The 17,728-nt window shown below is 41.2% G+C and overlaps 1 protein-coding gene and 1 pseudogene across 4 annotated transcripts in view; both read right to left on the minus strand.

The window, feature by feature from the left end:
* Window positions 1–5,908: 5,908 nt before the first annotated feature.
* On the minus strand, window positions 5,909–10,037 carry LOC127179702 (NLR family CARD domain-containing protein 3-like; annotated as a pseudogene).
* A 1,106-nt stretch (window positions 10,038–11,143) lies between these two features.
* LOC127179700 (NACHT, LRR and PYD domains-containing protein 3) overlaps window positions 11,144–17,728 on the minus strand; it is a 32,147-nt gene continuing 25,562 nt past the window's right edge. For all 4 annotated transcript variants that reach the window (XM_051133391.1, XM_051133393.1, XM_051133392.1 and 1 more), the window contains 4 exons: window positions 16,826–16,999; window positions 15,873–16,034; window positions 14,345–14,391; window positions 11,144–11,932 (listed from right to left, as the gene is read on the minus strand). In XM_051133391.1, coding sequence (XP_050989348.1) covers window positions 11,388–11,932; window positions 14,345–14,391; window positions 15,873–16,034; window positions 16,826–16,999 — 928 coding nt within the window. In that variant the 3' untranslated portion in view covers window positions 11,144–11,387. The remainder of the gene's footprint in view (window positions 11,933–14,344; window positions 14,392–15,872; window positions 16,035–16,825; window positions 17,000–17,728) is intronic.

Here is a 17,728-nt window from a genome sequence, read left to right on the forward strand (position 1 = left end):
CTTGAAATATTACTGATTCAACATGATTCCTACAATTTCACTTGCCATTTATTTGTAAAACAGCAACATTGCTAGGTATTAAATTTGCTAATGTTTAAAATAAATACCTTTAAAATAAATATTTGTATTTTGAAATATGAGTGATGAACATGAAAAAACTTTTTTTTTTTTTAAACATTTTATTATTATTGGTCATTAATTTAAAACGGACAATGTTAATAGTAACATTTTAGTAAACGCTTTGGGTGTTCGGAATACATAGAATAAAATACATAATTTGAGAATTAAATATCAGTCCATGATAATGTTGAGCTCTAAACACAAGCTGATTATTGAATGTATTCAGGCTCTCAAACTATGAGAAATTCTCAAGTCCCACAAAAGATTAAATCAGACATGAGTTTGATCCACATCTTCAACTGAACAATCAGTTTGACTGTGATTGTGAAAATGTATGATCAGGAGGAGACATCAACCTTTCACAGCCTTTAACATTTGTAATGAAGTGTGTTCCCTTTCGAAAGCTTCAGTCGATGCTGCGCTGCTCAGCGCATTGGAAACGTCTTTTAGTCGTGACCAGCTGTGAATAATGTGTATAAAAACGTCGAAGACCGACCGGAAGAATATATAGCCTTAGCTGATGACGTCATCAGCGCGCACCCGGCACGGGGCTATAAATAGATGACCCACAGGTGCATCATCAGGTCTTTTGTCTTCAGACCATTCTGTGCATGTGTGCGTGGAATCTCTCTCTCTCTCTACTCTCTTTGTTAGGAGTTAGTTTGTATCAAGCAGTGTGCAGAAAATTTCTCTTTCTTAAAGAGAAATGAGTCAACAAATCAGTAAGCGTTGTGTTCCTCCATGCTCACGTCCCATGTCTGAGCTGGATACACACGATTACTGTTTTGTTTGTTTGGGGGAAGAGCACGCGGTTCTGGCTATAGAGAAAGGCGGGTGCGAGCATTGTGACCTGCTCACAGTTAAGATGCTTCGCTCCCGTCTGAACTATTTCCAGTCCGCACCCGCATTACCATCGTGGGGCTCTCGTATGGATCTGAATGACGAGCAAGAGACGGGTCAGTCCTTTTTGCTTGTCGCGTCATCAGATCCTAACATCTCTTCTCGTGAACGCGAAGCGCGCTCCGGTGCTTCTTCGGTTCACGAGGGGGATGACATATCTCTTGGCTCATCTGAGCACGAGCAGCCAGCCTCTGAGCATTCCTCCAGTGGAAATAAATCTGTGGAGGAATTGTTAGAGGTGGTTACTCGCGCGGTTGCCAGGTTACAGCTTGACTGGCCACGCGAACAAGAGACCCCCAAACATAGTAAGCTAGAGGATAGGTTTCTGTCCGGTGGCGGGGGGGAGAAACCACAACATCAGTTTCTCCCCTTTTTCGAGGACCTCCATGATGAGCTGTCTAAGTCATGGAGTAAACCATATACTTCTCGCGTCTTTGTGCCTTCGACGTCGACTTTTTCGACTATCGTGGGTGCAAAGTTGCGGGGGTATACGGAGATGCCTCGGGTTGAAGAGACGCTCGCGAGCTATCTCTCGCCCGAATCCGCATCTTCTATAAAGAAACCTACCCTCCCCACTAAACCGTGTCGTGTGACATCGTCATTAGTGGGTAAAGCTTATCAAGCTGCAGGTCAGGCTGGTGCTGCGCTGCACACTATGGCTGTGTTACAGGCATACCAGGCTGACCTGTTGAAGGATTTGAGTGTGGGCAGTACCATCGACGAGGAAGCATTTTCTGAGCTTCGTCGAGCCACAGATCTGTCTCTTCGTGCGACCAAGCAAACGGCCCGTGCCATCGGTCGTTCTATGAGCGCTTTGGTCAGCACGGAGAGACATCTGTGGCTGAATCTGTCAGGCATTAAAGAAAAGGATCGTGTGTTTCTGTTAGATTCCCCTGTTTCTCTCTCTGGTTTGTTTGGTGACTCGGTGAGCACCGTAGTCACCAGGTTTAAAGAGGTGAAGAAACACGAAGAAGCGTTCGGTCAATTTCTTCCTCGCCGCACTCAAGGGGAGGGGCCGTCTGCCACCCAGCCCCGCCCCGGTCCTTCAAAAGCCAGGGAGGTTAAAAAGCAGAGCGTGGCTGAGCGTGCTCCCCCTCGTAGAGACTGGGGACAGGCTCGCCGCGCTCAGCAACCTCCCAAGCCAGACCTCAGGACTATTATTAACAGAAAGCGGAAGTCCTGATGGTCTGGCGCCCGATCTGGTGGGGGTAGTCCCCCGCGGGATGGGGCGCGTTCAAGATCTCCTCGCCCCTTCCCGATACCCTCACAAAACTTCCCCATCCCCGCCACCTCTCGTGCCTCGGGGGGCAGCGGTTTCCAGCGAGATGTTAGATGTACCGTTGTTTCCGGCGGTCGTTCTGGACGCGGAACATCTAACATCCCCTCAAAAGGAAGTATTAAAATTAATACCACTCTCAGAGAGTCTGGCAGCGTGGAAACTTCTGCCAGGCATCTCTGCGTGGGTATTAAGCACAGTACAGATAGGATACAGAATCCAATTTTTTCGTCGTCTTCCGCGTTTCAACGGCGTGGTTTTCACTTCCGTGAAACCGGAGCTGATGCACGTACTGTCACAAGAGCTACAAACTCTTCTGAGCAAAGAGGCCATAGAGCATGTTCCTCTTCCAGAGAGAGAGTCGGGCTATTACAGCAGATACTTCCTGGTTCCCAAAAAGGATGGGGGGCTGCGTCCAATCTTAGATCTTCGAGGCTTAAACCGTTCAGTCAAAGCGCTCAAGTTCAAGATGTTAACTGTCAAGACGGTCGTGACGCAGATTCAACATCACGATTGGTTCGTCACGATCGATCTAAAGGATGCATATTTCCACATAGAAATATTGCCACAACACAGGAAATTCCTGAGGTTCACTTTCGGGGGCAAAGCGTACCAATTTCGGGTTCTTCCATTCGGCCTAGCCTTGTCGCCCCGCACATTTACAAAATGCATGGATGCAGCACTGGCTCCTTTACGACTCCAGGGCATTCGCATTTTGAACTATATCGACGATTGGCTGATACTGGCACAATCGCGAGAGATGGCGCTCCAACACAGAGACATTGTGTTAGCTCATGTGGTTTCTCTAGGGCTGAGACTCAACACCAACAAAAGTGTTCTTTCTCCTGCCCAGAGAACGACTTATCTCGGGATCGTTTGGGATTCGATCACGATGCGGGCACGACTGTCTCCCGCTCGGATCGAGACCATTCGGCAGACCATGAGCAAGGTCAGGCTAGGTCAGGAGCACACTGTTCATCAGTACCAGAAGATGTTAGGTCTTATGGCATCAGCATCCACGGTGATTCCTCTGGGGCTGTTGCACATGAGACCGTTTCAGTTGTGGCTAAAAGCCAGAGGGTTTCATCCAAGAGCCAATCCTCGAAGGCAAATAAAAGTGACGCGCCGCGGGCTTCGTACACTATCTCCGTGGCTCAGACCCCGGTTCCTCACCTTGGGTCCCACTCTAGGGGCGCCGTGTCGTCGCAGACTGCTAACGACAGACGCCTCCCTGGTGGGCTGGGGAGCGGTCTTAGAAGGCCGTCCAGCTCAAGGGGTATGGGAGGGCCATCAGCTCGACTGGCACATCAATTGCCTCGAGCTGATGGCCGTATTTCTGGCTCTGAAATATTTTCTCCACCAATTGAGAGGCTGTCATGTCTTGGTGCGGGTGGACAATACAGCGGCAGTCTCTTATTTAAATCACCAGGGAGGTCTGCGTTCACGCAACCTGAACAGGATAGCGAGGCAGATTTTTCTCTGGGCCCAGGACAAGTTCCTGTCACTCAGGGCAGTATACATTCCAGGGCAGTGGAATGTGGGAGCAGATTTACTGTCCAGACAGACACTACCGACGGGGGAATGGAAACTCCACCCGGAGATAGTGAAACAGATCTGGACCAGATTTTACAAAGCGGAGGTGGACCTCTTCGCCTCTCAGCAGACTGCGCAATTTCCCCTCTACTTCTCTCTGAGTCACCCAGCTCCGTTGGGTCTGGATGCGATGGCGCACTCATGGCCCAATATGCGCCTGTATGCGTTTCCCCCAGTCTCTCTGCTCCCGGGAGTTCTAGCCAGGGTTCGCCAACAAGGGTCTTGCCTCTTACTGATAGCGCCGTGTTGGCCGAACAGAGTATGGTTCTCGGAGATAATATCTCTCCTTGACGGCTCGCCGTGGGCGATTCCGGAGAGGAGGGACCTTCTGTCTCAGGCGGAGGGAACGATATTCCATCCCAGGCCCGATCTGTGGAATCTTCATGTTTGGCCCCTGAGGGGAACCAACTGAGAGACACTGGGCTTTCGCCTGCTGTTATTGAGACCATCCTAAGTGCTAGGGCTTCCTCCACTAGGAAGAATTATGCTGGTAAATGGGGTGTTTTTGATAGGTGGTGTGTTAAACATAATGTAGATCCGGTTAACTGCCAGATTGCTTCAGTACTGGACTTCATGCAGGAGAAATTGTCAACAGGTACGTGTCCTGCTACTCTTAGGGGTTATGTGGCCGCTCTTTCGGCTTGCCATGCCTTGATTGATGGGGCACCACTCGGGAGACACCCTCTGCTCTCTCGCTTCCTTCGTGGGGCTAGGAGACTGAGGCCTCCAGTGAAAACCAAGATCCCTTCTTGGGACTTAGCTACAGTTCTTGAGGGTCTGGTTGAAACCCCCTTTGAACCTTTAGAATCAGCATCTGATAAACTTCTGACTCTAAAAATGGTTTTTCTCATGGCTATAACTTCCTTGAAGAGAATTGGGGATATGCAGGCCCTGTCTATCTCTCCTTCCTGCTTAGACTTTGCCCCAGGTATGGTGAAAGTGATTCTGCATCCTCATCCTGATTACCTGCCTAAAGTTCCATTTTCGGCTGTACATCCGGTCATTCTAGAAGCCTTCTGTCCTCCACCGTTCACAACGCCGGAGCAGGAGAGATCTCATAGACTGTGTCCAGTCCGTGTTCTTCAGGCCTATGTCCACCGCACTAGCCAGTGGCGTAAGTCAGAGCAACTCTTTGTTTGTTATGGTGTTCATAACAGAGGAGCAGCTGCCACCAAGCAGACCATGTCTCATTGGGTCAGGGATGCTATTGCTCTTGCCTATGAGGCGCGCGGTCAAGCTCCGCCTAAAGGTCTTAGAGCTCACTCCACCAGGGGGGGTCGCCTCTTCTAATGCTTTGGCGAGAGGCGCCCCCCCTACAACAGGTTTGTGATGCGGCAGGTTGTTCCTCTCCGCACACATTCATAAGATTTTATAGTTTGGATGTTCATGCCACTCCGGGCTCTCATGTCCTTGAGTCGACGTCAAGTTAATGTCTAGGCCTTCTTGCGTTCTTGTGAAACACACCTGCACAATCGTGGGGTCCAGACATGCTCAAGCACGGCGGCGTGGGTATTCTCGTTCCCAATGCGCTGAGCAGCGCAGCATCGACTGAAGCTTTCGAAAGGGAACGATCCCGGTTACTTGGCTGTAACCGTGTTCCCTGAGAAAGCGGAACGAGATGCTGCGCTGCTCAGCGCATTGGAAACGTCTTTTAGTCGTGACCAGCTGTGAATAATGTGTATAAAAACGTCGAAGACCGACCGGAAGGATATATAGCCTCGGCTGATGACGTCATCAGCGCGCACCCGGCACGGGGCTATAAATAGATGACCCACAGGTGCATCATCAGGATATTTTGTCTGAAGAGCAGTCCCGGGACATCTTAAACACGGCAAAATAGCGCAGCATCTCGTTCCGCTTTCTCAGGGAACACGGTTACAGCCAAGTAACCGGGATCGTTTTGAAGATGATCTCTGACTGACGCTCAGTTACCATAGTAACAGAGCAAGCGCTTACTAGGAACTGTTTCCTGTGAGCCAGAAACAAAATCTTCCTCCAGGTGGCGCTCAGAGACTCATTTTAAGCCGCATTCAAATGTCCATAAAACATGTTTCTATATTTGAACTATTAAATCTGCGTCTCAATTGTTACTCCAAAAAGTTTGTTAAATCTCACACAGAGACACTGAGGAGCCATAATCAAGTATAAATCCAGCATAGAGGGGTTCAGTGAATGTGGTGTTAAATGTATGTAAGTGTGTGAGTGTGTTTGTGTCAGAGACACTGTAGATGGACAGAGTGCCGGCCGCCCAGTTCAGATACACTCCTACTTTGTTAGATTGACTTGAAGGGGCAGATGTAACTGTGCTTGTATTATTGTGCCTGGCAGTGAAACTATCATTGAAACAGGTCAGGCTCCAGGACTTTTCATTGTATCCAAACCAACAGTCATTATTCCATCCTTTCCTGCTGATTCCTTTATATGTCACTGCTATGTCAGTCTTCCCCTTGTATTCAGCCTCCCAGTAACAGCGTCCAGTCAGACTCTCTCTACACAGAACCTGCTGAAACTCATCAAATCTTGCTGGATGATCACGATACGGCCGCTTGTTTTTCACATAAATCACCTTTCGGTTACTCTTAGACAGAGCGAGTCGAGCGTTTGCCGTGTTTAAATCCAGTGTGAGATCGCAGATATCTGAACACAAGAAAAGAAAAACAAACATGTTTTTTGAGGATCTCCCAACTAGCCCCACAGTACAAATACTTAATAATTATTTCATTTAAATCCAACAATCCAAAGGTTCTTGTGAGGTTTTTGTAGGTGTGGGATCAGGGAACAATTGAGGAACAATTCAAGTCTATGCATTTTTCACCATTCAGACAGCTAAATTAATGTGACCTACATTTCTTCGGTCCTGCTGTAATCCTGAGCTTTCCTCTATGATCCACACTGTAAAAACAAAAGATATCACACTATAATGAAGATTTTATATAAATATGAACAGGTTAATTTGACATATGAGTTTTCAGTGACTTTATAGTGCACACATGACTTTATAAAAACACACATGATAGGATGAATGTTAATGTTGAACATACTTGAGTTTGTCCAGTCTGTAGTTTGGATCAGAGAGCAGCTTGACTAATGATTGTCCTGGGTGATTGTAGCTCAGATCCAGCTCTCTCAGGTGTGAGGGGTTTGAACTCAGAGCTGAAGCCAGAAAACAACAGCCTTCCTCTGTTACCATACAGCCAGATAATCTACAAACACACACACAAACACTCAGATTCAGATTTCTATAGCACTTTTTATCCTCAGATCACTGATTACAGGTTCGGCTCAGCTGGAACAACTCTAGGTTTAGTATTTTACTCAGTGTCAGTGTTGAAGGAGAAGTAACAGTTGTTCTTACCTCAGTATGTTGAGTTGACAGGGTGAACTCTTCAGCCCATTAGACAGAAGCTTCACTCCTGAATCCCGCAGATCATTCTGACTGAGGTCTAGCTTTCTCAGTGAGTTTGATGATTGTAGAGATGAAGACAAACTTTCACAGCACTGATCAGTGAGACTGCAGTCTGCAAGTCTGTAACACAGGATTAAATTCAACTGATTAAACTGTCACTTAAATTTACTTGACTAGGTCAGTAAATTAAAACTCACAGAGCTTTTCTGCAGTTCACCACAGCTGGTAACAGTCTCTTTCTACCCTCATTTGATGTGTTGTATTTCTTCAGATTAAACTCATCCAGCGCTTCCTCTGATATCTGAAGCATGTAGGCTATTGTTGAGCAGTGAGATGGAGAGAGTTTATTCACAGAGTAATTTTCGGATTTTACAAATTCTTGAATCTCTCTGTACAGAGTCTGATCCTTCATTTCCACCAGACAGAGGAACAGATTGATGCATCTGTCAGCAGAGAGATGTTCCTCACCCTTGATTTTGTCTTCAATGTACTGTGTGATTCTTTTGGTCTCTGAGCTGTTCACTGTGTGTGTCAGTAGGTCCTGTAAGAGTTTCTGATTGGACTCCAGTGAGATGCCCAACAGGAACCGCAAGAAAAAATCCAGGTGTCCATTTTCACTTTGTAAGGATTTATCAATTGCTGCTTTTAGAAGCTCATACACAGAGTTTTCCAGACTGTACCACTGATATCTTTTCTTTAGAAACAACTTCAGGAATTCCTCATTCTTGTCTACATGACAGGAAAACAGATACAAAGCAGCTAGAAACTCATGAAAGCTCAAATGAATGAAGCAGAAGACTTTCCTCTGATGAATAACAGATTCCTGCTTAAAGATCTCAGTGCAAATCCCAGAATACACTGAGGCATCAGTGACGTCTATGCCGCTCTCAATCAGGTCCTCCTCACAGAAAATCACATTGCCCTTCATCAGCTGATTGAAAGCCAGTTTAGCAAGTTTCACGATCATGTCTCTGTTGGACTGCAAGATTTTCTCAGGATCTTTCTCATCATCCTTCTGATTCCTCGCATTGATCTGAGTCAGTAGGAAGTGGATGTACATTTCAGTCAGAGTTTGAGGGATTTCTGCACTCTCATCTTGTTTCAAGAGGTTTTGAAGCACAGTGGCTGAGATCCAGCAGAAGACGGGTATGTGACACATGATATTGAGGCTTCTTGATCTTCTAATGTGTGAGATGATTCTGCTGGCTTGATACTCGTCACTGATTCTCTTCCTGAAATATTCCTCCTTCTGATGCTCATTGAATCCCTGAATTTCTGTCACATGGTTGATGTATTTTGATGGGATCTGATTGGCTACTGCTGGTCTGGAGGTGATCCAGATGAGAGCAGAGGAAAGCAGCTCTCCTCTGATGAGGTTTGACATCAACACACCCACTGATGAAGACTCATTCACATCACTAACTTTTTGTCTGTCTGTAAACATCAGTGTAATTCTACTTTCATCCAGACCATCAAAGATGAACACAATTTTACACTCCTCATAAATCTTTGAGTCCAGATCTTGAAGTTCAGGATGAAAGTCCAGCAGAAGTCTGTGAAGACTGTACTGGTGATCTTTAATCAAGTTCAGCTCTCGAAATGGAAGCACAAACATGAAATCTACATCCTGATTGGTTTTTCCCTCAGTCCAGTCCAGAATGAACTTCTGCACAGAGATGGTTTTTCCAATTCCCGCGATACCTTTCGTAAGAAGAGTCTTTATTTTGTTTTTCTTCTCACATCCTGGTTCATGTAAGGGTTTAAAGATGTCATTGTAGTAGATTGGAGTGTCTTGTGTTCTGGGTCTTTTCTCCATCTGTAAAACCTCATGTTCGTCATTCACTGCTTCACTCTCTCTCTATTATGTACAGCTGTGTGTAGATCCTGTTCAGGAGGGTTTGGTTTTCTCCCTCAAATAATCTCTTGTGCTTATTTTTCATGCTGGTTTTGTGTTGATCTTTGAGTCTCTGCAGGACGTCATCTATTGGTTGGTGAGAATCATTCTTCAGGTCTGCAGTCTCTTCCAACAGTGTGTGTATCTGTAGGGCTCCATCTGTGTTGTGCCACCCTAGAACTGTCCGACAGTACAAGATGAGGCGAGTCAGGTAGAACATCACTAAACTTATGACATCATTTCTTTTCTCTCTGCAAAAACAGTTGAACAAAAGCATTGTGAAAGAAAGCATTAAAATAGAGAAAATCATTCAAATGTTCCAGCACACCAAACTTTCACACAGAACCGTCAGTTCTAAAATAATAATCATAAAATATAACAATCTTGCATAACCTTCCTCTGCTCATTGAAGATTAACAATCTTTAAAAATTTGTATTAAAATTTCCACTTCAGCAGGTCACATTATACTCACTCAGGGTCAGAGGTCACTGCTCCATCACTGAACTGAAGTGGATAATCCATGGATGTGTCACTTTTCATAGATACACAGCTGGGTTCTGGAGATGCTGCTTTATGTGTGTGAACATCCTCCTCCTCTCTCTTCTCACAGATACTCATTTTACAGGTAGTGCTGTAGTAAAACAGGAAATAAATAATTTTTGATACTTTAATAGGATATTCTAATATATTTTATTTCATAAACACTCATTTTGCAGATTCTTATTGATTTACCTCTGTCTCAACAAAGAACATCAAACTTCATTCAGTTCATAAATCCATTCTGTCTCTAGATAGCAGCATTAAACGTATCTGTTCTCAAACTCATTCACATTATTCACAAACAGCTTTCTCTACTGACGTTATTCACATTCTTCCTTAGACAAAATGGAGTCTGTTGTTTCTCTTTTGATAAATAGGTGAACTTGGTTAAACATTCACTAGCTAGAGAGGAAAGCGTAGGGTGTGTGTGAAACACCTGCACAGGTGCATGCTTTTCTTCATTTTGACATCTAAAACCAAATACAAACACAAAAACATGTTTACAGGGGGGTATTCCAGAAAGCAAGGTCAACTTACCGTCACATATAATAAAATAATGTAATAATTTATATTACATAGCACAGGAGCAATAAAAACATAAGCATAAGCTGTTTTGTACCACTAAAATAACTGGATGCCTTGAACATTCATGTTACAAATGGCCGCCTCCTCATTTAACATTAAAAATAAATGTAACAAGGTGATTGCTAGAAGCTTACATGACAAGAACCTTGTCAGCTTGCGCCATCTAGTGTTTCCTCACTGAATTTCCGGTCTTTTATAACAGCAAAACAAAAATGATTCAATGTGTGATACCTACGTTTTCTAATAATCCTTAATTCTAATTGTTTAGGCTTCTCCAGAAATCTTTGATTGGGTTCAAGCCCAGGCTGTGGCTGGGACACTCAGGGACATTCACAGACTTGTCTACAAGCCACTCTTGCTGTGTACTTAGGGTCACTTACCTGATGGAAGGTGAACCTTCAGTCCAGTCTGAGGTTCTGAATGCTCTGGACTGGGTTTTCATTAAAGCTATCTCAATATTTTGGTGCATCAAGCTTTCCTTTTATTCTGATGAGTCCTTTGCCACTGAAAAACTGCTACCACCACACTTTACTTTCGGGATGATAGGGTAGAGTGGGGGAAAACGCTATATATATATATTTACATTTATCAAAGTGGAAATCAGTTTACTTAAACAATATAAACTTGACTGACTGCTTCACTTCCACGTTGAAAAAAAAAAACATTGCTAGATGCTAAAGCTGATGTTTAAAAAAAATTACATTATACTTTAATCTAACATTGCTGATGTATACTGAGTAATGAACATGAAAATCAAACAAAAAACTTTGTGAAAATAGTTTATTGTTCATTGATTTAAAAATTACAATTTTCATTATTGCTGTCTATTAAAGGTAATTTGAGGATTAAATTAATACACATGGAGTGGAAGACGAGTTCCACAAATGACTTTATTAAAACACATCAGGAATCTGTGGTATCTCATTTAGACCAAATTCAGCATGTGTGATTCTATTCACATAAATAATTCTATATTCATAAATAAGATTAGAAGAGAGAAAGAGTTTACAGCTATGTGAGTTAAAGATAATGTGAGTGTTTCTTTCACTCAACTATGTGTCTCAGTTGTTTCTCACTGCTGTTTCATGTCACACAGAGACACTGAACTATCAGAATAAATCTCAAATCCAGCATAGAGCGGTTCAGTGAATGTGGTGTTGAATGTGTATAAGTGTGTGAGTTTGTGTGTGTCAGAGACACTGTAGAAGGACAGACGGCCAGCCAGCCAGTCCAAATACACTCCTACTCTGTTAGAGCGATGTAAAAGGGCAGATTTATATGTGATCTTATTATTGTGTCTGACAGACAAATTATTATGACCACAGTTCAGACTCCAGGAATTTTCATTGAATCCAAACCAGCAGTCTTCACTCCATCCTTTCCTTCTGATACCTTTATATGTCACTGATATATAAACCCCCAACCCAGTCGATTCAGCCTCCCAGTAACAGCGTCCAGTCAGACTCTCTCTGCACAGAATCTGATGACAGTCATCAAATCTGTCTGGATGATCAGGATACAGCTGGTTCTCTACTACACAAGTCACCTTCCTGTTTCTTTCAGACAGAGCAAGTCGAGTATGTGCAGTGTTCAAATCCAGTGTGAGATCACATGCATCTATAAACATGAAGACAGATTATACCATTTATAACACAATAAATCAACAACAATCAAACTTCGTTTTATCGTTTGACAAAACTGCCATTAAAAATATTGGAAATACTGAAATCACCTACATTGTGAGAACCACCCAACAATCCCTCAAATGTAATTCAAACAGCTTTGAAAAAGGGACTAAGGCCCCACACCTGGCTTTATATCTGGATGGTATCTGGATTTTTTAGGTGGATTAGGATTACATTTCATTCCAATGCATTTCTAGTGTGGTCTAATAGTGATCCGATCACACTTACCTGCTAAAAATGCAAATCACCACTGACATATTACATAAGCGGTTGTATTAGTGTAAAGTTGTAGAAAATTAAAACATTCACGGATATCATACTTGTATCATTATATGATGCTTATCATTGTAGTCTTTCAAAATAAACATAATACAAAATATGTTGCTATAACAAACATTTCTGTCAATTTCTGAAATAAAAACTTTAAGCGATAATTCAAAATGCTTTTAGTCATATCTTGAATTTCTTACAATACCAGTTACTGTTACTAAAGAAGAACCATAATCTGAGAAAGTGTGTATCTCAGATGAAAAAAGTAAGAGAAAGTGGCCTGAGAGAAAAAAGGGCTGATAAAGTGTGCATCTCAGCAGCTGCTGTTATGGGCCACAAACAGCTACTGAGCTGAATCAAGATCATCTTTATTCATAGAGTTTAAGACACTGGGTGTCTTGAAGTGAGATGCACAGCGAGGACAGTTCGAAACAGGCTCCTAGGGGCCGAAGTTGTGCAAAGCTTAAAAAAAACCCTTCATCAATGAGAAGCAAAGAAGAGCCAGGCTGAGATTTGCAAAAGACCATAAGGATTGGACCGTAGAGGACTGGAGTTAGGTCATTTTCTCCAGTCTTCAGCTTTGCTCAGCACCTGGTCATCTAATGGTTAGACGGAGCCCTGGAGAGGTGATGATCTTGGTGTGCTTCAGCAAGGCTGGAATCGGGCACAATTATCTTTGCGAGGGTTGTATTTCTTACAATACCAGTTGCTGTTACTACAGAAGAACCATAATCAATTATAGTAATGATGATAATGCATAATTTAAAGAGCTTATTATTTAATGATTAATAATCAGGGGTGCACGTAAGTTTTTTACACTAGTTCTCATAAGAGAACCTGGAGATTTGGTTTGGTCCTTACACTGCACATAGTGTGACCCATTAAATATAACTACTACTACTACTACTAAATAATAATAATAATAATACATATATTATTGGACTTTATTTAGTTTTTTAATAAACAAAATAATAAAGTGTGGTATTATATTTCAAAATAAAAAGTGTTAAATAAAAACACAATTCTTTTATAGTAAACTTAAAAATAGAATGATAATATTTACTTTTTTAATCTGAATTTTGATCATTTTCAAACCTAAAATTAGTAAGCTTTTATTTTGGCAAGTTGCTGGCAAGTAAGCATACGCACTCCCGTTGGGTTCAGTGAAGAGCGTCAGTAAATGAAATGTCACAATTTTGCATTGTGCTTTGAAAACGGCAGCGAATAGCCTAGAATTATGCTTTCAGTTTGAATAGAAATTGTATACAGTACAGTTTGTCAGTCTAAAATGGTAGGTAATTGTGCATTAACAGCCAACCATGTCGGTACACAAATGTGCGCTCTGAACTTATTTACATAACGCATTTCTTATTTTGGTCACGCATGTAGACCTGCGGACCACTTATGTGCACCCCTGTTAATAATGATTTTAGGAGGTCTTTCTGTGAGGGTTAAGATATTGAAAACATTTTACTTTTATAGCACTTTATCTATTTGTGTCAGTAGATTTCAATTACAGTTGAGTTTTTTTCTTCTACACTGAGCCATAAATCTCCACTTCAGTAGCATTTACACACACACCAAACCTTACATTTTTATTTCTGTCTATATCCTGAAGGTTTTTACAGAGGGATTTGTCCATATATAATTTGCTTGATTATATACAACATTGTATACCCCCTAAAATTGTGAAAATATATTGTTTTCAGTCTGTTCTAAGTATTTTCTGAATTATGAAGTAACAAAAATGAGATATCCATAATTCCTTCTGTAAAAACATTTGAATCTAATATGTCAAAAAATTAAACAAGAATTTTGAAACTGACTTCAACCAGTGTTAAGATTTTTGTACTAGAAGTTACAAATTAGTACATATTTCATTAAATAATGCCTAATTTGCATATTTACACCTAACATTTTAAAACTTGTAAAAAAACAAAAATGTTTGCAATTATCAATGTAATCAATCAACTGGGTAAGGCGATAATCATTAATTAATATTTTTACCCTATTCGCCTGCAGTGTCTCGCCTATATAAAACCAGTAGAAGACATTGTGTACATGTGTGACTTACATTTCTGTAGTCCTGCTGTAATCCTGAACTCTCCACCATTATCCACACTATAAAAACAAAATTCAGACATTTAGTATATTAATGAAGAAAATAAAATAAACCCAAAAGCCAATATAAATAGCTACTGTAAAACCTGTAATCAAAACATTTAAATCTTACATACACAAACATCTAAAATTTACTTTCTCTTATGCTCTCTTTTATATGGTTCTGCAATAAAAACATTTAGGAGCCAAATCATCTTTTTAGTTGTCAAATTTAGAATGTAGATTGTTTGTGCTCATTTTCTCATGATGCTTACTGGTGGTTGAGGATTGACATGGAGATGCAAAAAACTCTTTAATTTTACTCTAAGTCACTGCCAGAAGATCAGCTAGTGTGTTGAATGTTTGCAGTAGTATAAACTGTAGTGCTAGTGCACTTCATTCTGTTTACAGCACGTCTGACACCTGAAACAATTAATTACACTCAACACTCAGAAGAAACAATAGTCTCTGTGTGATTTTACATGCTCTTTTTGTAGCAAATTAAATATACACATAATGTACTTCAACTGATCACTTCTATTTTTTTAGTGAGTTACTCTATATAAAACTAGCATGTATACTAAATAGTTGTATTTAGTACAAATTTGTGTCATTTTGATGCTGGGATTACCACCAACTCGTTAGAATGTCACTCAACAACCGTAGGATGACATCAAGTGACCTACAAAAAGAATGGCAAATGGCAGCTTTGGTGAAGTGCACAGCAAGGATGGTTCGAAACAGGCTCCTAGGCGCAGTACTGAAGTCGTGCAAGGCTAGAAATAAGCACTTCATCAAAGAGAAGCATAGAAGAGCCAGGCTGAGGTTTGCAAAAGACCATAAGGATTGGACCATAGAGGACTGGAGTATGGTCATCTTCTCCAATTTTTAGCTTTGCCCCACACCCAGTCGTCTAATGCTTAGATGAAGACCTGGAGAGGCCTACAAGCCACAGTGTCTCGCACCCACTATTAAATTTAGTGGAGGATTGGTAATGATCTGGGTTCGCTTCAGCAAGGCTGGAATCGGGCACATTTGTCTTTGTGAGGGGCGCATGAATCAAACATGTGATCACCTTGATCCAATCCGATCATAAATGGGCGAAATGACTGTTTATTCAGAATTTGGGACAAATGTTGTCAGTAGTTTATAGAATATAACAAAAAAAGTTAATTTTACTCAAACACGTCTATAAATAGTAAAACCATAGAAACTGATAAATTTGCAGTGGTCTCTTTAACTTTTTCCAGAGCTGTATATGTAGATATGTCTGCACACTGAAATGTTTCGAAATCCACAAATGCAGAGGAAGCAATTTACAAATGAATACCAGGCAACATTGTATTAGTGATATAAAAGTAAATTTGTGAATATGTTTTTAAATGTGCAAATCTGATTTTGTTTGAGAATTTATATATATATATATATATATATATTTTTCAATTATTTTAATAGCACATACACGTAAAAACCCACATGATAATTATTAGAGTTGAACATACTTGAGTTTGTTCAGTCTGTAGTTTGAATCAGACAGCAGCTTGACTAATGATTGTCCTGGGTGATTGTAGCTTAGATCCAGCTCTCTCAGGTGTGAGGGGTTTGAACTCAAAGCTGAAGCCAGAAAAAAACAGCCTTGCTCTGTCACCATACAGCCAGATAACCTACAATCACACACAAACACTCAACATCACATCATCTGACACTGGAGATCATCTCAAATTGAGTCACACACTGTAGTGGTACTTCCTAAACGCAAAGCACGTAAGGCACCATCCCAGTTGCTCAAAAAACAAACAAAACAAACAAAAAAACTTTAATTCTACATTAATATTAACATATACCAGAAGTCGCGTTAACTAAAAATTGTCCGTCATTGACGGAATTTTATTATCAGTGATGGAAAAATCAGAAGGCCATGCGTCATTTTGAGAGATTACACTGAGGGTAATCTATTGTAAAGTTTTAGCTGTAATTCCCACCATTGTCCTGTTGGTGGCGAGTGCGCTTCAGCCTGGCAGCAGAGCGCTGGATCCAAAACAAAAACGAAACTGCCAAATGTTTTCCTATGCATTTGATAATGCACAGACCAGTAGTACACAGAAGCTACAAAGATCTATCATGCCACATTAAAGAGCGCCAAAATGGTAGGCTATGTATTGCTTGAATTTCCGTCTGTATTGCTTGAATTTGAAATGAGACTTTGTTTTATATTAAAAGTAACACAAAGCCTAGCCTATTGCTATTTATTTGAATTAAGAGCTACTGTTCATTCATCACCTGAAAACAGCATAGATCAAAAGATTGATTGTGATTTAAGAATTGATACTGGTTCATTAAAATGAGAATCTGTTAAAATCGAGAAATCGATTTTGTTTATTTGTTTACCCACCCCTAGCCGAGCAAAAGGCAACTTTAATTTTATAACCAAATTAACCTTCATCTCTTTTCTTACCTCAGTATGTTAAGTTGACAGTGGGAACTCCTCAGTCCATCAGAAAGCAGCTGCACTCCTGAATCCTGCAGGTCATTATGACTCAGGTCCAACTCTCTCAGTGAGGAGTTTGATGTTTGTAGAGATGAAGACAAACTTTCACAGCACTGATCAGTGAGTTTACAGGCAGCAAGTCTATTATACAGGATTTAATATGGTTCAATAAAGTGGACAATTTGGGTTAAGTACAAAAATCCTCATATATGTTTTTAAAGCAAGTGATTCTTGACTTTTTTTTTTTTTTACAATGTCTGTAATTACTTAAGAGCAGCTGGCACATATTTAGAAAATCATTGCATAACGGCACTGATAGGTAGGGATGCACATATCTTTACAAGCTGATATTTGTCTTAATCTTGTGATCGGTGATCATAAGTACATAAAGATTTATTTATAGCACTTTTAAAAAATACACCTTAATCTACCATGAGTCGCATGCCAACAGTCAGACAGGGTGGAGTGATAGAGCTAGTTTGGGCAATTACAAATGCTTACATACTTCTGCATACACTCTTTTAGAAATGTATAAATGTATTTGTGCATAATGTTTTTTCCAAGTTCTTTCCACATATTTTCAGTCAATGTTGCCTTGAAGTAGTTCACTGTTGCAGCACTGTGTGCACTGGAGTTGCACAGTATACCGGTACTATGATAGTATCAAAATACTAAATACTAAAGTGTCAAAATACTGGTGAGGTCACTGTATTTTTTTAACGGTAGCATTGTAATTATGGTGGTTCTATAGGCAGTATTGGGTAGGGGTTGCTCTGACTAGTTGAAAAATCGACTTTAATGCTCAACCATGACACTTTAAAGGTTTATGAAACCCCAGACAACTTTTTCTGAGATTTTAGCAGAGGTGTC

Source organism: Labeo rohita, chromosome 17 (genome assembly GCF_022985175.1).
Source record: "Labeo rohita strain BAU-BD-2019 chromosome 17, IGBB_LRoh.1.0, whole genome shotgun sequence".
Classification (NCBI taxonomy): domain Eukaryota; kingdom Metazoa; phylum Chordata; class Actinopteri; order Cypriniformes; family Cyprinidae; genus Labeo; species Labeo rohita.